Source organism: Microcebus murinus, chromosome X (assembly GCF_040939455.1).
Source record: "Microcebus murinus isolate Inina chromosome X, M.murinus_Inina_mat1.0, whole genome shotgun sequence".
Lineage (NCBI taxonomy): Eukaryota > Metazoa > Chordata > Mammalia > Primates > Cheirogaleidae > Microcebus > Microcebus murinus.
Window position 1 is genome coordinate 3,932,617 of NC_134136.1, and position 27,738 is coordinate 3,960,354.

A 27,738-nucleotide genomic window follows, 5' to 3' on the forward strand; every position below is an offset into this window, starting at 1 on the left:
AATCCAGAGCTGTTTTAATTAGTTTAACGTCTGTTAAACGCTTTGAAGATTGAAAGCAACAGATAAGTACTGGATGATGTTATTAACAACTGCAGTTAATTGCAAACATTTCTATTAATGCTAGTTTCTGCCTCCTTTTCTTTGCTCTACTTTCTTTCCAAGGTTCCCAAATTCTACTCAGCCTCCCCCTCCTTTCCTCCCCCGTACTGGCGCTGAAGGGTTAAATTGGGGCGGAGTCCAGCGATGAACGGCAGCGGCAGTCACCAACTGGAGCGGGGCAAGCGGGAAGAGCTGGGTGGGGCGGCCGGGCAGAGGCCAACCCTCGCGCCCCCAGGCCCCGCCCCGCGGCTGGAGGCCCGGGCGGAACGGCAGGGGGCGGGGCGCCGAGGCTTGGCGGCCGGGTGGTTGGGCGTCCGGGCAGCCGCTTGAGGGATGGGGCGGGCTCGGCCAGGACCTCCTCCCTCATTCCCTCGGCGGGCCGAGCCGCCCCTCTCTCCCGCCCTCCTCCTCGCTTTCCCACCCCTCGGAGTGGAGCTGCACATGCGGCTGCTCCTTGCTCCGTCCCGCCCAGCCACCGTCGCTCAGGAACGGGTCCCTGCAGCCCCCGGCCGATGGCAGGACAGTAGCTGCCTGTCAGAGGTCGTGAACGGCTGAGGCAGACGCAGCGGCTCCCGGGCCTCAGAGAGTAGGTGTCTCCGGAGGCCATGGGCTACCCCGAGGTGGAACGCAGGGAACCCCTGCCCCCGGCAGCGCCGCGGGAGCGGGGGAACCAGGGCTGCGGCTGTCGCGGGGCCCCTGCCCGGGCAGGCGAAGGGAACAGCTGCCGGCTCTTCCTGGGATTCTTTGGCCTCTCGCTGGCCCTCCACCTGCTGACGTTGTGCTGCTACCTAGAGTTGCGCTCTGAGTTGCGGCGGGAACGGGGAGCCGAGTCCCGCCTAGGCGGCCCGGGCACCCCTGGCACCTCTGGCACCCTGAGCAGCCCCGGTGGCCTCGACCCTGACGGTCCCATCATCCGCCACCTTGGGCAGCCGTCACCTCAGCAGCAGCCATTGAAACCGGGAGAAGCCACACTGCCCCCTGACTCTCAGGACGGGCACCAGGTGAGTCACCTAGTAAGGGGCGGCGGCGGAGGCCCCCTCCCCTTGTGGGTAGGGCGAGGGCCCTCCACCACAGGGGCCTGGACGCATTCTGCCACCTCGAGCCAAGTAAGAGGGCAGCACCAGGGAGGGGGCAGGCGGGCAGGGGAGAAGGTTGCCCGGGGCAGGTTGTCCTAGGTCCCTGGCCCAGCTTACCCAGACTCTCTCAGGACCCCTTGACTTGGAGACGCTACCCGCACCCGCCGGCCCTGGCTGCGGGATGCCTCGGAAAAAGTTGGCGACGCTCCCGCCCGGGCCGGGGAGAGGAGGTGCCCGCGCTGCCCCCCTGGCCGACTAACGGCGAGCAGCTTGGCCCTTCTGCTGCTGGTGAGGTTCTCTGCCCGCGGTGCTTGTTTTTTCGTGTCCAGAACTGATGCCAGCACTAGCAGGCTCTCCTTTGGAGTTGGAGCTGTAAACAGCTGTAATAATTGCCCCATGCCCGTTGAAACAACTTTAAACCGTGTTTTCAGCGCGGGGTCCTTGAACGCTGACCAGACCATGGGCTTGTTCACACTTACCTGCAATTTGAGACTGACTGTCCTCGGCGTTCTAGTGAGGATCAGCGCCCCTGAGGAATTCTGGTAGAAATATGTCGTCTTGCTAGACAACTTCTGAACAGCAATTTAAAAAAATCTATGGAAATAAAACTCACCCTTTGCATGCCAGTTCTGACTCTTTTTTTTGGGGGGGGGCTGCGGTGAGAAGGATGGGTGTGTAGCGTTTTTACTACTGCTAGCTTGAGAACAGGAATCCGCCAATGGAATAATCAGGAGTAGTCTCCCAAGAGCAGTTATTTCTGTAATCTTTATGATGTTTATGCCTTATTAGCAAACCATTAGCTTTGGTGTTTGTTTTCTAGTTTTTCTTGCTCTTTATGCAAGTAAATTTAGTGCATTTAACGTAAGTATTGTCTTGATTGCCATATTTTGTCTTGTGTGTGAAACTTAGGAGGAGACTCTAAGAATCCTTTTGAGGTGGTTAAAGAAAAATAGTGATTTTGGACCTTTTGGGGAAGAGAGAAAATTGTGCAAATAAGTTCCATGAGGTGAGGGACCCCTTCTGTATTTACTACCACACCTGGAATCATTGTCACAACTCTGTAAACCTTGTTTTGCTACTTTGACCTCCCATCCAAAGTTGTACACTTGATAGAGATATCACATTCATGATAATATTGTAATGTTAGGACTGACACTTTTTTTTTTACAATGTGCATGGTGAAGTTGCCCTGAATCTTAAAATATCTTGCTAGCACACTCCAATTTATATAACGGCTTATCAAAGAAAAGAATCAGCAGACATGCTTCTCATACCTGAAACTTTAAACACTGTAGCTAAATGATAATTAATTAGAATTCTGGCTCCTTTATCTATCTGCGCCCCCCCCCCCCATGCCCAGTAGAAATATAAGGCAGCTGAACATTGATATTCTGTGAGAAGATGAAGGAATTAGATTACCTTAGTTATATGGTGGCCAAGACATTTTGGCATTCAGGACACACAGAGCCATGTTTATAGACTGAGGATTAGCAGGACAGCTGTACTCTAGGGCTTCTGTGATAGCATGGGACTCTCGCAGCTCTGTAATGTTGCCTGCCCTTTGTGTGGCACTAAAATAGTTCTGTCTAGGTTTAACACAGCTTCCTATCTTCTGTCCTTTATTCTTTTGGTTTTAGTCTTTTTGAGCAGTAGAAGCAAGGATACTGGCTCTTTATATTTGTTGACATCAATTGGAATCAAAGTTTATTAGAGTTAAGAGAGGCCAATGAGTCCATTTTGTTTGATTCCCTTGGAAAACACACAGGCCCTGAGGGGGAAATGACTTGCCCAGGATCATACAACTGAAGTTAAAACTAGGATGGAAGTCACTCTTTTAAATCCCAGTTCAGTGTCCATTCCCCCATAGCATACTGTCTCCCGGGGATTTCTAGAGGAGTGGGGTAGAGTTCCATAGTAGAATTTTTACAAAGGAGACAGTTCAAATCTGCATCATTTTGTTCTATTTCACCTACATTTTGACCAGACGGTTAAACATGTGATCCTTATTCTTCCTGAACTTCACTTTCAGAAGACTTGGAGTATACTTTGAAGGAATTTTAGTCCAGATTCAACTTAAGTTTATCTTGATGATCTTAGTTTTAGTATACAGTAAAATTTTTAAAAAGGAAAAGTTGATCAGCTATTAGAGTCAAATTAATACTGCTACAGCTTGGGTAAGATTTCTAGTGCCCTGGTGCACCCTCTGCTGGCTTTGCAGGGACATTTAATTGCAGTATCTGCTGACGGTCAAAATTCTATGTTGTGCTGACAGATTCTGATTCATAAATAAGGAAGTAAACAGTCTTGTGGGATTTGGCCACGTAGGTCATATTTTTATATTTTAGTTTTTCAACACACACAGCTGCTATTACAGCAAATCTTGGATGGAGAAGAAGAAAGATAAAAATATGCACCCTTCAATGGGCAGTATATTTAGGTTTCTCACCCATTTATTTGCAAAGAATGAAGGCAAGATGATGAGACTAAACTGTAGGAAGATAGATCATGCAGGTAGGCAAAGTAAACCTATCCATGCTTATGAAATGATGGGCTCTGGGCTCCCAGTTATGATTCAAGAAAGGGATCTAGAAATCACTATAGATGTGTGTATGTCATCTCAATTAAAAAACTTTTTAAATAGGATACAGAAGGAAGTTAGGGTGGTCAGGATACATAGAAGAGAGATCAAAGTCCTTCAAGGGAAATGTTATAATAGAAAATTCTCCCCAGTGGGCACACAGTTGCTGATGATAAAAAGTGGGAGGATCATATCAGACCTTCTGGAATCATAACTGTCTCCTTCAGCTGGAGCAGCCAAGTGGCTATAGACTTGTCTGGATACTTGATGGAGATGATGTCATGGGCCAGAGACATCTCATTAGTATCTGAATTAGACAATATATTAACAATACAATATCAGAGTGAAAATATAAAAATCACTGTTGATCATTCTTTAGAGATGTTCTAGTCATGATTGTGGTCCTCAAAGGGCAAGAATATAGTGGCTGTCATCAGTAAGGGTGTCAAAAACAACAATAAAACAAAACCCTTATGTTTTTCGTGAAAAAGATCAAAAGTGGATTTGCCTCTGCAATCAGATAGGAAATTCTGGTGGCTGCTCCTCAAGAAAAACCTAACAGCTGATAAAAATCCCCAGAAACCCAATTAAATTGATCAAAAGGATGGAGGGATTTTCTAGAGCTTTTTTTTTGTTTGTTTGTTTGTTTTTTTTTTTTAGTCTGAAGAGAAAGAGGTTGAGGGAGGAATATGATCAAAGAGTCTACCAAACCATGAGAGAGGTGAATATGGTTAATATGTTGGTATAATTTAACAATCCAGTTCAATAAATAGCCTACTGTACCAGACACAATGTTGAGTATTAGGTATCTTTTAATGCTTGAAAAATTATTTTTTTTTGGGAAACAATAATTCAACTCATTGCCCCAAGTGATGGTCTAAACTATGGATTTATTCAGGACTGTTGGGGGATATGTGGGGTATGTTCCTAATTATTTGAGGTGATGTCATACAAGTCAGCCTTAGAGTTCTACAAAACATTTCTTGGTATAACTAGATAGACCATTTGTGCATCTAGATTTGACATTACTTATGTTAAGGCTAATTGATCAAGAATTACTCAAGATGATTCAAAGTGAGCATAATGAATAAATCCAAGGATTTTTTTTAGGAAAGCATAATCAAGATAAAATAGCTTTCTATGGGTTTAAATGAGACTTTTTAGTGTGACATTTAAAGACTTTTGGGCAACTGGCTTCCTTATACCTACCCCGTTTTCTCTGTCACTAGCTCTATTTCTTCAACCCACCCACCATATCCTATCTTAGAATCACTCTCTAGTTACTGCTGTTGTTTTTAATAAATTTTGTGTCTTTACATTAGAGCTCCTCAGAAATCTGCCTTTTTTGTCTTTCTTCACAGTGCCTGACACAGTGCTAGTTACAGTTAATATACTCAAATACTTGTTGAGTTGAATATTATTTTGGGACTTTGGGGATGTATATGTAAAAGAAAGACATTTTCTCTTTATGTAACAGGCCGGTTTTCCTCAGGTCTTGCTAAGTCTATGAACTTTTGGCCATGCTTAGGTGAGTAAATAGCTCCATTGGTAATGTTTCACTGGTTTCTAGAATAATTAGAAAGTGAAATGGAGAAGAACTCTAATCATATGGTCTCAGTTTCCAAGTTTCACACCTTACCTCTAAGATGGTACAAAAAGCTTTCCATAATATATCATTTGATGTTTTGTTTTATTTGCTTTTAGGTCTCAGCTCTTTCTTTATCTCTTAGATCTTATGAAAATAATCTGTAATTTATCTGTGACCACCTTATAGAGATCTCTTTATACTAGAGAATTTTTGAAGCTACTTAATTCCCAAGAACATTTCCAAGAAAAACTGCTTACCTTGTCTGCAGGGTGGCCCTCATAGAGGACTATCTTTAGCTGGCTCCTCTGTAAACACTCAGCACTTGGTTTTTCTTTTTTTTCTTTATTTTTTTTACAAAAACTTTTCTATTAAAGTACAAAGCACATACAGAAAAAGGCACAAATCATAATTGTACAGTTTGATGAATTATTACAAAGTGAACATACTCATGATACCAGCACCTAGGTCAAGAAAGAGAACATTACTAGTATCCCACAGCCACTACTTACTTATGCCACATTCATATCACTTTATCATCTTTGCTCTCCAAAGTTGGTGACTATCCTGACTTCTAACATTATTGATTAGTTTTCCACATTTTGAATTTTGTATAAATGGAATCAAACACTTGTGTTCTTTGATTCTGGTGTTTTTTGCTCAAAACTATATTTGTGATAGCCATTTTGTTGTATACAACTGTAGTTTGTTGTTTGTATGGTATATTATTCCATTGTTTGAGTATACTATGGTTTATTCATTCTACTGATAATGAATATGTGAATTATTTTCAGTTTGGGATTATTATGAATAATTATGCTTTGAATATTGTTGTACATGTCTTTTGGTTGTATGTACTTGAATTTCTGTTGGGTTTATACCTAGATTTGCAATTTCTGGGTGATGGGGAATGCATACTTTTGACTTTATTGATAATGACAGTTTTTCTAAGTGATTGTACCAGTTTACATTCTCACAAACAATGTATGAGAATTCCAGTTTCACAACCTTACTAACATTTAGTATTGTCAGTCTTTTTAATAATAGCCATTCTGGTGGTTGGATTTGTAGGAATATCTCTCGTGGTTTTAATTGGCATTTCTCAGAAGACTAATGAGGTTGTGCTCCTTTTTATATGTTTATTATCCATTTGGATATCTTCTTCTGTGAAATGCCTATACAAGATTTTTTGCCTGTTTTCCTATGTATTTGTCCTTATAGATTTGTAGGAATTCTTTATATACTCTATGAACCATTTTTGTATTTTTAATGTTGTAAACCATTTCCAAATCTGTGGTTTACCTTTCTTTATGTTATCTTTTATTGAACAGAAGTTCAAAATTTTAATGCGTCTAATTTTCCAGTATTTTCATTTATGGCTATTGTTTTTTATGTTCCATTTAAGAAATATTTTATGGCCAGGTGCAGTGGCTCCCACCTGTAATCTCAGCATTCTGGGAGGCCAAGACAGGAGGATCACTTGAGGCCAAGAGTTTAAGATCAGCTTGAGCAACATAGGGAGGCCCTGTTTCTACAAAGAAATAGAAAAATTAGCCAGATATGGTGGCATATACCTGTAGTCCCAGCTACATGGGAGACCGAGGCAGGAGGATCACCTGAGCCCAGAAGTTTGAGGTTGCAGTGAGCTATGATGATGCCACTATACTGTAGCCTGGGTAACAGAGTGAGACCCTGTCTTAAAAAAAATAAAGAAATATTTTTCTACCCTGGGATCATGTAGATATTCTTCCATATCATCTTCTAGAAGCTTTATGTTTTTTTCACTCACATTTACATCTGTAATCCACCTGGAATTGATTTTTGTTTATCATGAGATATGGAAGCCAAGCTTCATTTTTTCTATCTTGATATCCACCTGATTTAGAACCATTTATTATGAGGACTGTCTTTCCTCTCTTCTTTGCACTATTACCTTTGTCATACATCAAGTGTCTGTATATGTGCAAGATTGTTTCTGAACTGTTTTATTCTTTTTTAAAAAAATTTTTTTAGTGACATGAGCCACTGCACCTGGCCTGTTTATTCTATTGGTTTATTTGTCATTGCACTACTACCACAGTCTTCATCACTGGACTTTGATATCTGGTAACATAAGTCTTTCCACCTTATTCTTTTGTAGAAGTATATCAGCTATTCTTGGCCCTTTGCATTTTTATATGTATTTTAGAATCAGCTTGTCATGGTCCACGAAAAAGAAAAAAAAGAAACTACTTGAGATTTTTATTGGGATTGCATTGAATCTAAAAATCCATTTAGAGAGAACTCACATCTTTATAATATTCAGTCTTCCATTCCATGAACATGCCTGGCAGATTCAGTATCTGGTGAGGGCACACTTCCTGGCTCATAGAATGGTACCCTCTTGCTGAATTCTCATGTTGTGGAAAGGACAAATGAGCTTTCCTGGATCTATTTTATAAGGACACTAATCTCATTCATGAGGGTTCTGCCTTTATGATTTAATCACCTTCCAAAGTCCTCACCTCTTTATACCATCACATTGGTGATTAGATTTCAATATATGAATTTTGGGGGAACACATTCAGACCACAATAAACCTCTTTTAGACATATTCTCAGTACCTGTTATATCTGTTATATACTTTTCTGTATATTCTGTCCTTTTTTTTTTCTGTAGTTCATTTTGGATATTTTCTTGTGATTTATCTTCCAGTTCATTAATTCTCTCTTCAGCATTGTCTAATCTTCTATTAAATTCATTCACTGAGTTCTTGATATCACATATATTTTTTATTTCTAGAATTTCCATTTGGTTCTTTTTTAAAAAAATAGTCTTTAGTTCTTTGTCAAAATTCACAAACAAGTTTATTATTATTTTTGAACATATTGACCATAATTATGTGAAAATCTTTATTTGATAACTCACTTATCTAAATCCTCTAGGATATCAAGACAGTAACTGGTATAAGGATAGGCATACAGGTCAAGTGACAGAATCAAAAATTCAGAAATAAACCCTTGCATTTATAATCAGTTAATTTTTGACAAAAGTACCAAGACATTTCATTGGAGGAAAAGATACCCTGTTCAACAAATGGTGCTGGGAAAATCAGATATCTACATGCAAAAAAGATGAACTAATATAATACATCATACCCCAAAAATTAACTCAAAATGGACCATAGCTTTAAATGTAAGCACCAAAACAATAAAACTTTTGGAAGAAAACATAGAAAATCTTCAAGACCTTGGACTGGGCAAAGATTTCTTAGATATGACACCAAACACATAGTCAAAAAAAGAAATGAACTGTTTTGGAAAAAAAACTTTTATTTTTCAAAGGGAAACTTTAAAAAATGAAAAGAAATGCAGCAAACTAGATGAAAATATTTGCAAAGCACATATCTGATAAAGAACTTGTATTTGGAATTTACAAAGGACTCTTGGAATGCAATAATAAGAAGACAAATAAAATGGGCAAAAGATATGAACAGATATTTCACTACAGAAGATATGCAAAGCAGTAAATAAATACATGAAAAGATGTCCAACATGATTATCTATCATGGAAATGCAAATTAAAACCGTAATGAGATATCATTTCATACCTACTAGAATGGCTATAATGAAAAAGATATTAAGTAAAGATGTGGAGAAATCGGAACCTTCATACATTGCTGGTAGAAATGTAAAATGATGCAGTTGTTTTGGAAAATAGTTTGTTAGTTCCTCAATAAGTTAACGTAGAGTTACCATATGACCCATTCCACTCTTAGGCATATACCCCAAAAAATTAAAAACATATGATCAGACTAAAACTTCTACATGAATGTTCATAGCAGCATTATTCATAATAGCCAAACATGTCTGATGAATAGATAAAATGTGGTATTATAATATTCTATACAATCAAATACTTTTCAACCATAAAAAGGAATAAAGTATGAATTCAGTCATGCTACAACATGGCTGAATCTCAAAAATATTATGATAAGTGAAAGAAGTGAGTCACACAAAAAAATCACATTTATGATGCCATTTATATGAGATTTCCAGAATAAGCAAATATCTAGAGAGAAAAATTATTAGTGGATGCCTGGGGAGAGTGGTGAGAATGGGGATTAACTGAATATGGGCATCAGGGCACTTATTGGGGAGATGAAAATATTTTAAAATGGATTTACCATAGACAGGATGATAGTGAAACCAGAGAATAAATGATGCAAGAGATTTCATGAAGTTACATAATTCAGTAAAGTCACTAGAAATCATTGAATTGTACACCTAAAATGGGTGAATTCTATGGTATGTGAATTACATCTAAATAAAGTTGTTATTTTTTAAAAGTATCTGGCACATATAAGATGGTGAATAAATGTGTAAGGAGTGTTTGTTGTTTCTGAGTGCCACCTATCTTTAGAGGAAGAGAATCTTCAGGACTGTTCATTCCAATTAACCCAGAGCTTTCTTCTAATAGGTGTGCCCAGGGCCCCAACCCAGAATCAACTCAATCAGAAGCTTTAGGGATGGCGGTCTAGTTATGTATAATATGAAAAAGCTGTACAAGTGATTCTTGTGTGTACTCCAGAGTGAGAATCTGTGATTTATGGTATTATGAATGGCTTAGTATGGTTAGAACCCACAGTTAAGGGGCGCAATGGCTACTTGTGCTAGAGTGGGCAGTATTCAAGAATCTCAGCCCAGAATCATCTCTCTCCCTCTCTTTTTCTTCTCCCTACCTCCCCCTTCCTGTCTGCATCTCTCTCTCTCTCTCTCTCTCTCTCTCTCCCTCTTATTCTCTTTGATAGAAATAGCTAGCTATTCCCAGATTCTACTTAGAATTTTTTTCAGAATTGTAGGGTTAAAATATATCACACAGATAATCTGTGGCAGTGGTTCTTAACCAGTGGTGCCTGGAGAACTTTTTAAAAACACATAGGTCCCTGGCCACACCCAGAAATATATCATCAGAGTCTTTAGAGTGGGACTGTGGACATTAATAGTTTGGAAAAAAAGGCTTCTTGGGTGATGGTGATGCTCATCTCTATTTGAGAACTCCTGATCTAAAAGAAGAAATAAAAGAAAAAGTATAAAGAAATAAGATTCAGTTCCCTGTACCTAACTTCTGCTCCCCCATTACAGATTATTAGGTCTTTATCACCTGCATTACTGGGACTACCTTTGAAGACCGCTAGACCATGAGCTTGGGTGGTAGTGAATGCTTAATGATCATCTCTGTGGAATACCATTTGGAAAATCAATTCATAAATTCTGTGTCTTTTGGAGAGACAGGGATTAGATTTCAGTTGCCAGTTCAGCACCAGATGATAGTGCTGTGCTATATGCTTGGAATAGCCAAGGAAGGAGAGTGGTTTCCTGTTTCTTGTGGCTTCCTGGGGACTTCCCTGCTGCTAGCTGCTGAAACCACTTTAAAATAATAGGCTGCTGAGTAATTTTCTCCATGTACATCCACCTGTCAATGGGCCTGCAGTTTAGAAATAAAGAGTAATTTTTATTGGAGCGATGGCATATAGCAGGGATTGAAACCAAACAGCCACAGTGAAACTGATTTTCAAAAAGAGATTACTTCTGAATTTTATTTTGTGGTTTGTGGATCATTATTCTTATTTCATCCTGCCACACCAATGGTCTACAAGGGCAATGAAAGCTTGAACATTAATTAGTAAGAGTTTTGGATCAATCCACAAGCTTCCATGCCTAGAAATACTGCATGCTTCTAAAGTATTTTTGCTATGTAGTCTAAATGCTTAAGTTGTGGAAACTCTGAGGGTTTTTTCTTTCTTTCTTTCTTTCTTTTGAGACAGAGTCTCACTCTGTTGCCCTGGCTAGAGTGCCTCTGAGGGTTTCTTATGTAAGGAAGGTCCTTAACACCTGTCACAACTAGTCAGACTGAGGGTAATATGGGAGAGGGGCAGATTTCAGATGTTCCCTCAACTCAACCACCACTTCATTGAGTCCCTGTTAGGTATAAGACAATGCTAATGGGGATTCTATTCATCAAGACAGGTTTAGCTGACAGAGTCAACCAAGGAGTACAAACCTACTCTGTTCTTAATGACATTAGACAAATCCTCTTGATGCAATTTGTTTCTACTTGAATTTCCAGCTGACATCTCAAATTTTGTAAAACTGTACTTATCTTCATTCTTCCTCTCCCTCACCACACACACCAAAGTTTACAAAATTAAACCCGAGTTTCATTCTATCACTCAGGCATAAAACTTCGGAGGCATTATTTTTTTACTTTTCCCTTTCCCCTCTACTCACACTTTGCAATCAGTTGCTAAGTTGATTCATACTTTTTTTTTTTTTTGAGACAGAGTCTCACTCTGTTGTCCAGGCTAGAGTGCTGTGGCATCAGCCTAGCTCATAAACCTCAAACTTCTGGGCTCAAGCGATCCTCCTGCCTCAGTCTCCCGAGTAACTGGGACTACAGGCATGCGCCACCATGCCTAGCTAATTTTTTGTATATATTTTTAGCTGGCCAATTAATTTCTTTCTATTTTTAGTAAAGATGGGCATCTCACTCTTGCTCAGGGTGGTTTCGAACTCCTGACCTTGAGCCATCCTCCCGCCTTGGCCTCCCAGAGTGCTAGGATTATAGGCAGGAGCCACCACTCCCAGCCCTTTTTGTTTGTTTGTTTAACTTGACATTGTGAACATAGATTCATACTTTTTATCTTGATTTATACTTTTCATGATGTCTCTTACATCACTCTCTCAAGGTCCCTCTCAACCAAGAAAATCTGTGATTCTTTCTCAGTTCCTTATTACCCTCAGCTAGATTATTTTTCTTCAAGTGCCATTTTGTCATGTCACCCCCTCCTCAGAAATCTCTGATATTTCCCCACTGCCGGTAGAATAAAGTTCAAACTTCTTAAACTGGCATTCCAAGCCCCTCTGCAATTAGGCTTGAACTACTCTGCCACTCTTCTTGTTATTCTTTGTCTGAATCCCATTTCATCCAGAGTGGTCCGCTGATAGGCCTCTTGCATTCTGGCCTTTGTTCACCTATTCCCCAAAGTACAATGTTCTTCCCTCTAGTCTGCCTCTTGGAGCCCTCTATGTCACAGCTCAAATTAAACCTTACCTCTTAGGTGAATCCTTCCTTGCTTATCCATCCATCTCAGCACTTCTCTAAATTCTTTATTCAGTGCTGTGTTGTGTTGTAGGTTATCTTGTTTCCTTAACTAGATGGGAAGGTTTTTAAAGGCAGAGACTGAGTCTTACAGTTCTTTGTAGCTCCTGTACCTTCAACACTGATCTGTGCTCTTTTAAGTTAAATACCAAAGTAAATCTTAAGCTATTGAAACATTTCCCCAATACTGGACTCTAAAACGCAGTTGTATACATTGGTTGTGGAGTATATCATGCTACCTTAAGGATGTGGTGATTATTAATGGGGTCTGTCACTAGGACTTCTGTCCTTTTAGAGCCCTACTTAAGGTCAAGCATCCTCATAGGAAGTATGTTAGACTCTAGAGCCTCCTTCTTCAGTTCCTTTCCCTTCTTCAGATCTTTAAAAGCCTTCTGCATAGCAGGTGTTCATATTCTACTTTGACCAGCTATATATACTTCTTGATTTTTTTTTTTGCCTTTACAATGATTTTTCAATTCATTTCTCCCTGTACACTGAAGGTACCTCAATTTCTTGGCCTTCAGATTCTAACTGATTTGCCAGGTCGTGAGAGGCTCCATACCTACCTACATTTCTTTTTAAGCCAAAAGCTCCCCCTCCACCGGTATCATATATCAGAGTTGCCTAAACTTCTTGTTCATATATTTAACAATATCTCATTTAAAATGTATAAAAAATAATCCTTAAAGTAGGGACTCTTTATGTCTTGTATAACACAAAATATGCCAATGTTCCAAATAATATAGGCCTAGAGAAAAGCCAGGGTTGTGGTTATGTTCGTGTTTGTGTGTACACACAAGTGTGTCTGTATGAAAGAGACAGAAGGGGAGGGGGAGAGAACAGAGGATTGATTTGAGTTTGTGTGTGTTTGCATTTAAGTATTAAACACTAGAATTCTTTCCACTGGGAGATATAGTGTTATATATGACAGCTGTATAGGTAATATAATTTTGTCTTTTGACATCATCCCAGTTAGAGCAATTTCAGCATTTTTCTCATCTCTAGTAGGACTCATGAATCACCTGGTTTGTGACCTGGGCTGATGACTTTATAAAGGTATATTTACCAACCATGGGCAATGTGTATGGAGATTGAAATTTCTGTCACTAAATTATTAAATTTAACAAATAATTACTCTGTTCCTACTATAAACCAAGCATTTCTAGTAGAAATGTGGTTCATAGTTAAAAGCATAAGATCAAGTAGTGCTACTATTTCATAAACTACCTTCTCGCATTTCCAGTTAACCAATCTTTCTGTCAGTCCCTGCCATTACCTACTCATTCACAAAGCCTGGCTTCTACCCACTAAGCTGGAGTACCTCATGCTTATTTTGGTCTACTTTGGAGATTGCATTGTCCTGGAGATTGTGGAAAGATTATTAGAATAAGTTCTAGCTCATCACTTAACAAATCTGTACATTTTAATGCCCTTATTTGTAAAATGAAAAAGATAATACCTTCCCTGACTCCTTCACAGTGTTTTTCTGAGGATCAAATACAAATATACATGAAAAATATAAGGCTGTATGATTATTTCTTAGAAGACTTATCTCTTTGTCTCCTTAATTGTGTAAAAGTTTTATTCTAATTGTTACCTTATGTTTTGCATTTAGTTGCTCTGTTGGTTGACATACATTCACAGGGGTTGATGATGGTATTGCAGTTCTCCAAATAAAATGTCTTTATGCTATACTTCCTTTTTGTATTTAGAAATGTTTTCTTTCAGTCTGGCCATCTGACAGTTTCTTTCCATATTACGTGGTAGAAGGAGAACTAGAATGGAAACTGAGCTACAGTGGTACTGGTCCCAGGTCTGAGTTTAGTTATTCTCCCCTAGGTAACTTGTGTTATATTGGGTAGGTCACTTCACCTTTCTCAGTCTCAGCTTACTCATCTGTAAAATGTTGGAGATTGAAGTTGGAGACCTATAACTTCTCTTTTAACATGAGCAAGTTAAAAACTTCATTTCTTTATTTTTTCTGATTTTTTCCCTGTCTCTCACACGCCTTGAGAATCACTGGCCTAATAAATATGGTCCAAATGCCAAATATAAGATCCATATTAGTGTTGATTTGCTAGTATTATGTACTGCTTCCAACAGGACCTTACTGTACATTCCTACCTTCATTGTCACTTGTGTCATTCCCCCTGTTAAAAATATCTTTTTGATGGTAGAATACTCTTATCTTTAAGGACAAGTTTAAATGTTATACTTTCCTGTGAAGACTTTCCTGATCATTAGCCCTTAGTGATTTTTTACATTTCATCTGAACCAACTCTGAATTTATGACATGCCAGACACTGTACCTGGCATCACAGAAGACAGATAAAATAAGTACCTGACATTACAGACAGGCTGAAATCGAGAATGAACATTCTGAGCAGAGGGAGTAGCATGATCTAAGACTTGGCTCCAGTAAAGAGGAGGGTGTGTTTGGGTAAAGGCTTAGAGCTCATGGACCTTATTTGGTCTATAACTATATATCATCTTATGACAGTTCTTGTGATAGTATGCTACCTTATAATATGAAATTATGGTTCATTTGTCATTTATTGGCTACCTAGCTTCTATTTCCTTTTCCTTCAGTTTCCTTTTGGAGTAGTCCTTTTCCACTACTGAATAGAATCTTGGTGGCATGGGAAATCTAGGGGCCTATATCCACAAGAGAAGCCAAAAGGATCAGACCCTTCTTCTTACTACCCCAATAAAACTAAAGAGCAGTAGCCATGTGATGTAAGGTCAACCAGCTTATGTTCCCTTTGGGGATTGGCTTGACGTTTTATCTTAGCAGTCCACATCTTTTGCCCCATCACTCTAGTGGGCAAACTGCAAGTATCCTCAAGTCTCTTCACTCCTTGTCTCCAGGTCCCCTTGCTTTAATGAAACCCCAGTCCAGGATCAGCCTACCATTTAGCTTTACCAATTCTACCTGAAAGACTGTTGAGTAGGGCTGCAGAGAATCACAGATTAGAGCCACTGCAAATTCAGGCTTCAATCTCTGGTGAATGTTTTGTTACTACCTAGAAATCTCTCTGTGGGACCTAGTTAGTTCAATCTTCTGATCTCAGCAGCAATTCCATACTTTCACTGTGGTCCTCAGATCTCCTGCTCTAAGACATAGTCACTTCACTTTCAGCTGTTAAACTTGATTCCTACTTCATTGAAAAAAAAATCAGGCCAGGTGTGGTGGCTCATGCCTGTAATCCTAGCACTCTGGGAGGCTGAGGTGGGAGGATCGCTCAAGGTCAGGAATTGGAAACCAGCCTGAGCAAGAGCGAGACCCCGTCTCTACCAAAAATGGAAAACATTAGCCGGGCATTGTGGCCCATGCCTGTAGTATCAGCTTACTCGGGAGGCTGAGGCAGGAGGATCACTGGGCTGAGGCCCAGGAGTTTGAGGTTGCTGTGAGCTAGGCTGATGTCATGGCACTCTAGCCCCGGCAACAGAGTGAGACACTGTCTCAAAAAAAAAAAAAAAAAATCAAAACTGTCTGTGAGATCACCTGCAAATCCATTCCCCTCACTCATGATAATACCTACAGATTGAATTCCATTTATACCCACTCTTGTGCTCTTGTCTCCATGGAGGAAAAGTGTTCCTTTCATTCAAGATCAGTCCTTTAATCTGAGCTTTGGATCCTCTTCCCTCTCACTTTTTTATAATCCTTTCCCTTAGTCATTTTCTTCCTCTCCTGTATCTTTGATCTCTCTCAAATGTCTTTTTCTTCTTAGCATATAGTAATGCTCACATCTCATCTTGGTAGGGGTGGGGGGAACTTTCTTTGACGCAACATCTCCCTAAAACCACCCTATTTTCCATTTGTTTTAACAGTGAAGCTTCTGAAAAGAATGGAATAAACTTATTGTTTTTACATTTTAACTACTCATTGATTCCTCATCTTACAATGATTTAGTTTCAGCGTCTTCCTCACTACTGAATCTGTACTTGCTAAGGTCATCAGTAACCTCTATATTATAAAATTTAATGGGACTCATTCTAATTATATTCTGCTTCTCTGTCATGTTTGATATTGTCCAACCCTTTATTCTTTTTTTCATTTTTTAGAAAATTATTTTTAGAAAATTTTTTATTTTAGAAAATTTATTTTTTTAGAAAATTTTGATAATAAACAGAGCAAGCCATTTGACGTAATGAATTTACTGGTGATAGTTATTTTAATTATTAACATTTCTCAGTAAATATTTATTGAATGTAAAGTTTAAATTATATTTTATCTTAAAATTTTGTAATTGAGATGTAATTCATATACCATAAAATTCATCCTTTTAAAGTGTACAATTCATTGGTTTTTAGTGTATTCAGAGTTGTGTGACTATGACTACTGTCTGATTTAAGAACATTCGCATTACCCCAAAAAGAAACCCTGCACCCATTAGCAGTTATGCCCCAATTCCTCATTTCCTGCAGTCTCTATCAACCACTAGTGTACTTGTGTCTTTATGAATTTACCTATTCTGGACATTTCATATAAATGGAGTCATATAATATGTGGACTTTTGTGTCTGGACTCTTTCACTTAGTATAATATTTTCAAAGTTCATCCATGTTGGTTGTAGCTTGTATCAGTGCTTTATTCCTTTTTATGGCTGAGTAAAATTCCATTATATGGATATTTCACATTTTGATTATTCATCTTTTGTTGTACAGTTGGGTTGTTTCCACCTTTGAGCTATTGTGAATAATGCTGCTATGAATGTGGGGTGTACAAGTTTTTGTTTGAATACCTGTTTTCAATTCATCTGGGGTATATACAGAGTACTGGAATTGCTGGGTCATATAGTAACTCTGTCTAACTTATTGCCAAGCTTTTTCTCCAGTTGTTGAACCATTTTACATTCTCACAAGCAGTGTATAAATGTTCTAATTTCTCCACATCCTTGCTAATACTTGTTATTATTTGTCTTTTTTATTATAGCCATCTTACTGGGTATAAAGTGATATCTAATTGTTTTGGATTTGCATTTCCTTAAAGACTAATGTTATTGAGAATTGTTTATGTGCTTATTGGCCATTTGTATGTTTTTTATTTTTTTATTTTTATTTTTTTTTTTGAGACAGAGTCTCGCTTTGTTGCCCAGGCTAGAGTGAGTGCTGTGGCATCAGCCTAGCTCACAGCAACCTCAAACTCCTGGGCTCAAGTAATCCTACTGCCTCAGCCTCCCGAGTAGCTAGGACCACAGGCACACACCACCATGCCCAGCTAATTTTTTCTATATATATTAGTTGGCCAATTAATTTCTTTCTATTTATAGTAGTGTCGGGGTCTCGCTCTTGCTCAGGCTGGTTTCAAACTCCTGACCTTGAGCAATCCTCCCGCCTCAGCCTCCTCGAATGCGAGGATTACAGGCATGAGCCACTGCGCCTGGCCCATTTGTATGTCTTTTTTGGAAAAATGTCTATTCAAATTCTTTGCCCATTTCTTTTTTTTTTTTTTTTTTTTGAGACAGAGTCTCGCTTTGTTGCCCAGGCTAGAGTGAGTGCCGTGGCATCAGCCTAGCTCACAGCAACCTGAAACTCCTGGGCTCAAGCAATCCTGCTGCCTCAGCCTCCCAAGTAGCTGGGACTACAGGCATGTGCCACCATGCCCGGCTAATTTTTTCTATATATATTAGTTGGCCAATTAATTTGTTTCTATTTATAGTAGAGACAGGGGTCTTGCTCTTGCTCAGGCTGGTTTCAAACTCCTGACCTCAAGCAGTCCGCCTGCCTCGGCCTCCCAGAGTGCTAGGATTACAGGCGTGAGCCACCGCGCCCAACCTCTTTGCTCATTTCTAAATTGTATCATGTGTCTTTTTATTTTTGATTTGCAAGCATTCTTAATATATTCTACAGGCTAAACCTTTATTAGAGATATGATTTGCAAATATTTCTCTCCATTCTGTGTATTGTAGTCCTTTATTCTTTGAACCTTCCTCTCCTTTGGTTTATGTGGCAATGGACTTTCTTAGTTTTTCCTACTTCTCTGGCTGTTCCTTTTCAGGTTCTTTTAGAACGTCTTTTCCTTCTTATCTCTTAAATGTTGTTATGGACACATGCCACATGATGATGTTTTTTTCAGTGACAAACTGCATTTATGATGGTGGTCCCATAAGATTATAATGGAGCTTAATAATTCCTATCACCTAGTGATGTTGTAGCATTACCTTTTCTATGTTTAGATATGTTTAATACACATACTTACCATTATGTTACAATTGCTTGCAATTTTTCAGTACAGTAACATGCTGTACAGGTTTGTAGCCTAGGAGCAATAGGCTATGCCATATGGCCTAAGTGTATAGTAGGCTGTACCATTTAGGTTTGTGTAAGTATACTCTATTATGTTTGCATAATGATGAAATTGCCAAACGACACATTTCTCAGAACATATCTTCATTGTTAAGTGACACATGACAACATTTCCTAGGTCCGCACCCTTGGCCTTTTTCTCTTGCTATTCTATGCATTCTCCCAGTATGACCTCTTTTAAACTCATGGCTTTAACTATTATCTATGTGAGAATGATTTTGGAGTCAAAATCTATGGTCCAGACTTCTTTCCTATGCTCTATACTCACTGGGCTCTAGTACAGTTTCTATCGGAAATCTTTTGGGTGTCCCATAGGCAGCTTAAAATCAATTTATCCTAAATTACATTTATGTCCTTCCCACCTCAAACCCGCTCCTCCTCCCTGTTCATCTTAGTGAAGTAGTAGTACTATTCATTTATTTATCCAAGCCAGAAAAGTGGGAGTTGTTCTAGATAACTCCTTCTCACTTCTTCCCCACCTACATTCTAACACCAAATCTTATAGATTCTACCTCTTTAATGTTTCTTCAATCTGTCCTCTCATTTCAATACCTACTGTTTCAAATGCTACCATCACCCCAGTTTAGTTTTAAATGTTACTTTTTTTTTCACTTCAAGTGTTACCTACTCCAAAAAATTTTCCTTGACTACTCTTTGCCAAGTCTGAAATAGATGCTCTTTGGTGTTCCTATAGGATTCTATGCTTACTCCTGTCACCACATTTAACTGTAATATACTGTACTCTGTGAATGTTATTTAACTTGTTTGCCTTCTCTATGAAACTGAAATCCTTCTCCACTAAACCTTATCTAATATGACTTTATGTCCTCAGTGCCTAGAACAATGTCATACACACGGTAGGTACTCAAACTGGTTTGTGTGGCCTTTTTGCCTTTTTTTTTTTTTTGGTGCTCAAACTTTTAAAGGAAAGAATGACAATGTGATGCTATATTATGTTCAAGGAAACTGTTCCTTCTTGCTACTGTAGCTTTTTGTTATCATAGCTGTCCATTTATCGAGAAGATTATATTCTTGATGAGACCTGAACTTGTGTGAGGTAAACAAAAGAAGATTAATTATGCACTGTCAGACATGCCACCACACTTTCTCCATCATGCTCCAGTGGGGTGTTGCAAAGTTGTGGCATTGTCACAAGTGGAACAAGGATTAGAAGAGCAGGACAAAGAGAATTTTCAACCAGTAATTTTTTTTAGCATTACCCTGGAAAATCACATAATAGTAGAGCTGAAAATAATTTCAACAGACTGTCTTGTCCAGGTACTCTGCCTTCAAGCAGGTGAATTCTAAAGCTTTCATAACAAATGGTCACTCAGGAGCTCCTAATAATCTCATTGAGAAGAATACCCAATATGGATGGGGAGAAAAAAATATAAAGGATATATATAAAAGTACAAAAGTTATGTATGCCAAGTTGTCCACAGGTATACTTCAGTACAGAAAAGGATATTAGAAAATGACTAAGATGAAAATCTATATATAGAACTCTTTTTTCTATTACCTTTCATTAACAAATGGGAGGTTTCATTCCTTAAGAGAGCTGAATATTTTATCTGGTGTGGAGTTAAAAGAAAAGAAGGAATTATAGAGCAAAGAAGGTCTCTCAAGTTGCTCTTAGGATCTGGGTTAAAGGAATGAGCTAGCTGCTTTGAGAAAGACTCATTTCAGATAGATGAGTTAGGCTGCTTCATGCTATTTAATTAATGAGGTTGGGTTGTATAACTGACCTGTGGATATAAAATCTGTAGACTGAGGTTGGAACATACTATTGTAAAAGAGATTTTGCATTCTAAGTAGAGGATTGTGGAGAGGTCTACATGGCAGTTAGATACATGGACTTCATAGTCTGAAGTCAGGATTTCAATCCCAGCTCTGCCATTTACTATAAGTGTCCTACTAGTCTTCTTCATTTTCTTACCTATAAAATAAGAATAATAATATATCTACTCTATAAAGTTGTGTTAATTAAAGAGGGAATGCACATAACATAGTGCTTGGCATATAGTGTGCTTACTAAATGTTAGCTAGTAGTAGTACTGGTGTTTTAATCATTATTGTGCTGTACTGAAGAGGAAGTGAAGAAGCAAAGGGGAAAATATTTGGTCAGTCTTAGGAGGAAATTCATAGTTATTTGGTGGCAGTGGTAGAGGCAATGAAAAAAGGCTACCAATAGTGTAAATGCCTACATAGCCTTCTCATAGATACCTGGGTTCTAATATTAGATATTTTCCCATTAAATGAAGGTTACATCTATCATACAGTATTTAGCTTAAAAATATTTCCATTGTCTTAATACTTTAGGCTCTGTCTTTCCTTCCAAGAATTGATACAAACCCCCAAATTACCCGAAAACTCGATTTTATATTCTTTTTCTTAAGAAATACTGTAGTCCCTCCCAACTTTCATTCACTTGGCCAGTGAATTAGACAAAAAGGAGGAGAAAAATAGTAATAACCATCACAAGAATGGAATAACAAAAACCATATGTACTCACTACTAAATTGAAACTTATAGATCAACCCTCACTTATACATGTGGTAGTAAAATTCAACAGAAATCAAGCAGGTGGGAGGGGGAGGAGAGGATGGGTAAATTCACACCTAACGGGTACAATGCACACTGTATGGGTGACAGAAACACTTGTAATTTTGGCTCAAACTGTACAAAAGCAATTAATGTAACCAAAATGTCTGTACCTCCATAATACTCTGAAATAAAAAATTGAATTAAAAAAGAAAAAATAGAAATAATAATGTTATGCTAGAGACAGCCGGTATTTCCAAATGATAGGTACATGACATATAAGCAAGAGAAGTTCAGTACTTAGAATCTGAATGTTTGCTAGGTTAGGCAAACTCATGTAACAGGTTTTAACCCCAGTTTGAGGGAGTTGTTTTAAAAAGAACTTCCCTGATAATCATTTACAGTTGAGTTAGCTATTTTCCCATTTGTAGTAAGGGTTTTTATTTGGACTTAAAATTGGTCTTCAGTAATGCATTTGGGGCTTGATAACTGTGTAAATGATTTTCTCAAATAGCATTGTGATGATGCCAAGTGCTCTGTATGCTTTTTATGGCTTCACCACAGTTCTATATGAATGTAAATGTGCTGAACAAAGCTTTCTCTGGGTTACGCTCAGCAGTTATTTCGAGGCAGTAGGCAAGACCATAAGCTAAAGAGTCCTGCTTTTTTTGTTGTTGTTTATTTTTTTATTGTGGCAAAATATATATAGCATAAAATTAACCATTTTAACCATTTTTATATGTACAACTCTGTGTCATTAAGTACATTAACAATGTTGTATAGCCATTGCCACTAACCATATCTGCTGCCAAATTGAAAATCTTTTTACCCATTAAACAACTCCCCATTCTCAGCTTCCTTCAGATCCTATCAACCATTAATCCATGTTCTGTTTCTATGCATTTGACTACTCTAAGTATTTCATATCAGTGAAATTATGCAACATGTTTCCTTTTGTGACTGGCTTATTTAACTTAGCCAAGAACCACATGTTGCAGCATGTATCAGAATATTATTACTTTTTATGGCAGAATGATACTTTATTATATGTGTATGCCACATCTTGTTTACCCATTTATTTGTTGATGGACACTTGGGTTGCTTCAACCTTTGGACTATTATGAATAATACTGCTATGAACATGGGTGTACAAGTTTTTGTTTGACCACCTATTTTCAGTTCATCTAGGCATATACCTCAGAGTAGAATTGCTGAGTTGTGTGGTAATTCTATGGTTTAAATTATTGAGGAACAACCAAACTGTTTTCCATGGTTGCTGAACCATTTTCACATTTTCACCAGCACTATAGGAAGATTCTGATTTCTCCACATCCCTGACAACACTTGTTGTTATGTCTTGTTGATATGTCTGTATGAAAAGCAGAACTTAATTGTTTTGATTTGCATTCCCCTAAAGACTAATGATATTGATTATCTTTTCATGTGCTTATTGGCCATTTGCATGTCTTCTTTGGAGAAATGTTTATTCAAGTCCTTTGTCCATTTTTAAATCATGTTTGTTTTTTGTTGTTGAATTGTACAAGTTCTTTATGTATTCTAGATATTGACCTTTTATCAGATATGTGATTTGTAAATATTTCTTGCATTTTATGGGTTTCCTTTTCACTCTGTTTTTAGTGTCTTTTGATGTACGAAAATTTTTAATTTTAATATAGTCCATTTAATCAATTTTTTCTTTTGTTGCCTATGCTTTTGGTATCATATCAAGAAGTCTTGGAAAGGCCAATGTCATGAAGCTTTTCTCCTGTCTTTTCTTCTAAGAGTTTTATAATTTTAGGTCTTATGCTTAGGTCTTTGCATCATTTTGAGTTAATTTTTGTATATGGTACGAGATAAGGATCCACCTTCATTCTTTTACATGTGGATATTCAGTTTTCTCAGTAACATTTCTTGAAAAGACTGTCCTTTCTCCACTGAATGGTGTTGGCACCCTTGTCAAAAATCAGTTGACCATATATGTGAGGGTTTATTTCTGGGCTATTTTATTCACAGAACTGCTTTTGAGTCTTGGCTTTGTTACTTATTGGGTGATAATCTGTGGGTTATTCAACCTCTCTCATGATATCTCCCCATGGTGGAAAGTAAACTCCGTGAAGGCAGAAATTTTTGTCTCTTTTGTTTATTATTATTAGGTTATTAAGTATGAAATATTTGGTTTCCTTAAGTACTAAGTTGGACAGTTGATATCTCTGACATTTCACTTTGACACTTCTTGTTTTTTAATTTCAGAATATGATGATGATATAGACATTTTGATTACATGATTTGCTTTTGTGCAGCTTGAGTCAAAGTTATATGTGTGTCCATCACCAAGATAGCATGCATTGTACACATTAGGTATGAATTTACCCATCCTCTCATCCCCTTTCCCACCTCCTACCTGCTTAGTTTCCATTGAATTTTACTACTATATGTGCCATGGGTGTTATTGATTAGTTCCAATTTAATAGTGAGTACATGTGGTATTTGTTTTTCCATTCTTGCAATACTTCACTTAGAAGAATGTTCTCTAGTTCCATCCAGGTTGTTACAAAAGGTATTAGTTCACCATTTTTTTATGGCTGAGTAGTACTCTGTAGTATGCATATACCATATTTTATTAATCCACTCATGTATGGGTGGGTACTGGAGTTGATTCCACATCTTTGTAATTGTGAATTGTGCTGCAGTAATCATTAGAGTGCATGTGTCTTTTTGATAAAATGATTTTTTTTCCTTTGGGTAAATACCTAATAGTGGGATTGTTGGATCAAATGTTGGGTCTACTTTTATTTCTTTGAGATATCTCTGTACTATTTTCCATAGAGGTTGTACTAGTTTGCAGTCCCACCAGCAGTGTATTAAGTGTTCCCTTCTCTCCAAATTTTTTTAGAGCAATTTTTGTGAAACAATGGATAAGTCAAAAATTCGTGTTATTTTCGAATATGAGTTCTGTCAGGAACCAATGTAGCACAGACAGCTCGAAATATCAATGAAGTGTTTGGGAAGGATGTGGCTAATGAATGCATAGTACATTGATGGTTTGAGAAGTTCCATTCTGATGATTTTAATCTTGAAAATGAGCCATGTTGATGACCTGAGACCAAGATGGATAATGATGAGCTGCAAGCTGTAGTGGAAACAAATCCATCTCAAGCTACGTGTGAATTAGCAGGAAAGTTTGATGTTACTATTCCAACAATATTGGACCATTTGAAACAAATTGGCAAGGTAAAGAAGCTGGATAGATGGGTTCTGAATGAATTCAATGAGCATCAGAAGAGAAATCGTCTCAAAGTTTCCTTTTCTTTGCTGTCATGAGATAAAGGTGAACCATTTCTACACTGTATGGTTACGTGTGATGAAAAATGGATTCTTATTTATAATTGCAAGCATTCAGCACAATGGTTGGATCAAGATGAAGTGCTAAAACACAGTCCAAAATCAAATATTCATCAAAAAAAGCTAATAGCGTCTCTTTGGGGGCCCAGTGCCAGTATTATCCCCTACAGATTCACAAAACCTGGTCAGTTGATTACAGCGGATGTCTACTACAACCAACTGGATGGAATGATAAGGATATTTGTGATTTAGGAGCCGAGATAGGTCAATAGAGACAGGCCAATCCTTTTGTAAGACAATACTTGACCACATGTCACACAAACAATACTGTTCAAACTACAGAGGCTAGACTTGGAAACTCTCTGTCATCCACCTTATTCAGCAGACCTTGCATCAACTATAAATGATAAATGATAGTTTCATAACAAACATAATTTTCTATTAATTGTATAACTCCTAAGAATAAATTAAATGGTAAATATTAAACTGATATTATTTAAGGCTGGTCTGTCTTCAGATTCAAAAGACAGATTGGTATGGCTGTGGAGTTACCTTGAATTGAGTGGCCCTCAATTGGGGGTCACACAAGAACTCAGCACAACCATCTTCCCCCATCATAAATTGCCGAGATAACTTGTTTCTGGCGCCCTAGAGACACAGGCTGGATGAGCACTGCTGCTGGATGCCAAAGGAGAAAATGAGGAGTTTAGGGTGATGTGGGGGAAGGAGAGCAGACATTTGCCAGGCAGCTCTTTACATCTGAAAGGAACAAAATCTGTGTCACCATGATGCACTAGCACCACCTGGCAAAACGATTAGAGGGACTTGGATTGTTGAGGATGCATCATGTGCCAAGTGCCAACCACTGGACTTAGAGATTTATATATATTCTAATTCAGTCTTCACAATTTCCCTGCAAAGTAGACATTTATCCCCATTTTACAGATGAGGAAACAGGCTCTGAGAGATTAAATAACATGGTAAATAGCAGAATGGCATTTAAACCCAGGCTTATCTTCACCCCAAGGCCTGGGATCTGAAGCAATATAGATTTTATTTAGTTTCCTTGTCAAATTCCAAACCTCTGATAAATGTAAGAAGAGCTAATACAAATTTTGGAGTCTGATAATGTTTTTTCTGTTGTTGTTTTTCTGATATATAACTTCTAAGCCTTTACGTTATCACCATTTCCTGTTATGTTGTTTTAACTGGAAAATTGGAGGTTCCAAAGCTGCTAGCAAACAGTTTTTCTGAGAAGTGTAAAATTTTCTAAATTATGTGCCTATGCATTTTTATAATTTGCAGTAGCAGTTATAAAATGCAATAGCAATTATGCTATTTGCAGTTTGTTGCATTTGGCAAGATGTGTGGTGGGGTGGATGATTCGGAGAGATGTGAGGGGGTATATGTATGTGTATACATACATACATAATTTGTGTGTGTACATACATACATGACAATAACAGGAAACATCTGAGTCAGTAAAATGGAGAAGCACATTAAGGAAGATAGCTTTAATGGTTTCCAATGAAAATCATGTAATTCTTGTGCTAAGTATTAGACCAATTTGTTTTACTCTGCTTCCAAGCCAGGCAGAGTATCATTTTTATAAACTCATAATATTGTTTGCAAGGTAATAAGGGCAGAAAATGTGGCTGGTTCATCAAAAAGTCATTCTGTTTATCATAAGTTGACATGGAGGGGTATCCATCTGGATTGTTGATGCCACCACCTTCATAGAAGAAGGATAGCTGGTTGCTTGGATGTATGCATGTGTATATATAATGGAGCAGCAAGAGTTATGCCAGGACTCACATGGGTGCATTCTATTTGGACTGTGAGAGGACAAGAGCTCAGACTGTAGAGCTGAACTGTGTAACTTTGAATCCTTGTTCTTACACTGGCTTTGTAATCTTGAACAAGTTGCGTAAGGAAACTGAGACTCAGAGTTTCTGTGAAAAATGGGGGGAAAAATAGGCTGTCTAACTCACGGGATAGTTATGAGAATAAAATAATACATGAAAAGTTCCTGGCTCACGGAAAGTGTGCAATAAACATGAGCTGTTGTGTTTGCTACTATTGATTATTATTGTTATTATTACTATTGTAGTAATAGTGGTAGTGGTATAGATGTGTCACAGACTGAAAATGGATGGAGAGGCAATGCCATATAGCTGCAAAATTTTAACTTTTGAGGCTGAAAGTCCTGGATTTGATTCCTGATTTTACTATTTACCTGGTATGTGACTTAAAACTTAACCTGGTTATTGCTTCATTTGTAAAGTTAATAAAATAATACTACTAATGATTATATTACAGTATTACTGTGAAGACCGAATTAAAATCACATGTGTAAAAATACTTGGTAAGCTGAAATACTATATGTGCTGTATGTATATTGGTATTCACCAGCTCTCTTGTAAGGAACCAAAGAGTTGAGAATGACTTATAAAAATGATGGAGCATTGATTGTGCCAAAAGTTGTATAATATAAAAGATAAACTAAGAATAGAAAACTTTGAATTATTTAATATTATTATACCAGTTGTTGAGTAGTTTCTTTGTGCTAAGTACAATGATATACACTTTATAAATCTTGCCTCATTTTTTCCTTGCAACAGCTTTGCTAGCAGGAGGGTGAGAAAAGAGCATCTCAGGGAGCAAGAACAGCATGTGTTAAGACCCTGGTGCAGGAGGAAGGTGGCACATTTAAGTAGGGTTGCAGATAAAATATTTAGTGCCCAGTTAAATTTAAATTTCAGGTAAACAGCAAATAATTTTTTAGTGTAAGTATATCTCATGTAGTATTTGAGACGTACTTACAACTAAAAAAAAATTTTGTTTATTTGAAATTGAAATTTAACTGGGCATTTTGAGTTTTTATTTGATAAATCTGGTAACCCTAATTTAAGAGACTAAAATTATATCACATCCAGAGTGACTGGATTAAAGAAGGTAAGGGGAAGCATGATGTGAGCAGAGGTCAGAGAACTAGGCAGATAGGAGACTATGCCGGGCCTTTGGAAGCCTTGAGGAGGACTTTGGTCTTCATTTTAAGGGTAATG

The 27,738-nt window shown here is 38.0% G+C and overlaps 1 protein-coding gene across 2 annotated transcripts in view; it reads left to right on the forward strand.

The window, feature by feature from the left end:
• The first annotated feature begins 402 nt into the window (after positions 1–402).
• EDA (ectodysplasin A) overlaps positions 403–27,738 on the forward strand; it is a 325,596-nt gene continuing 298,260 nt past the window's right edge. The window contains exons 1-2 of one of the 2 annotated variants that reach the window (XM_012736256.2): positions 413–1,100; positions 1,607–8,141. In XM_012736256.2, the coding sequence (XP_012591710.1) occupies positions 705–1,100; positions 1,607–1,627 (417 nt within the window). In that variant the 5' untranslated portion in view covers positions 413–704 and the 3' untranslated portion in view covers positions 1,628–8,141. Of the gene's footprint in view, positions 1,101–1,606; positions 8,142–27,738 lie in introns of those variants that run through there. The other variant, XM_012736250.3, reaches the window with a different exon arrangement.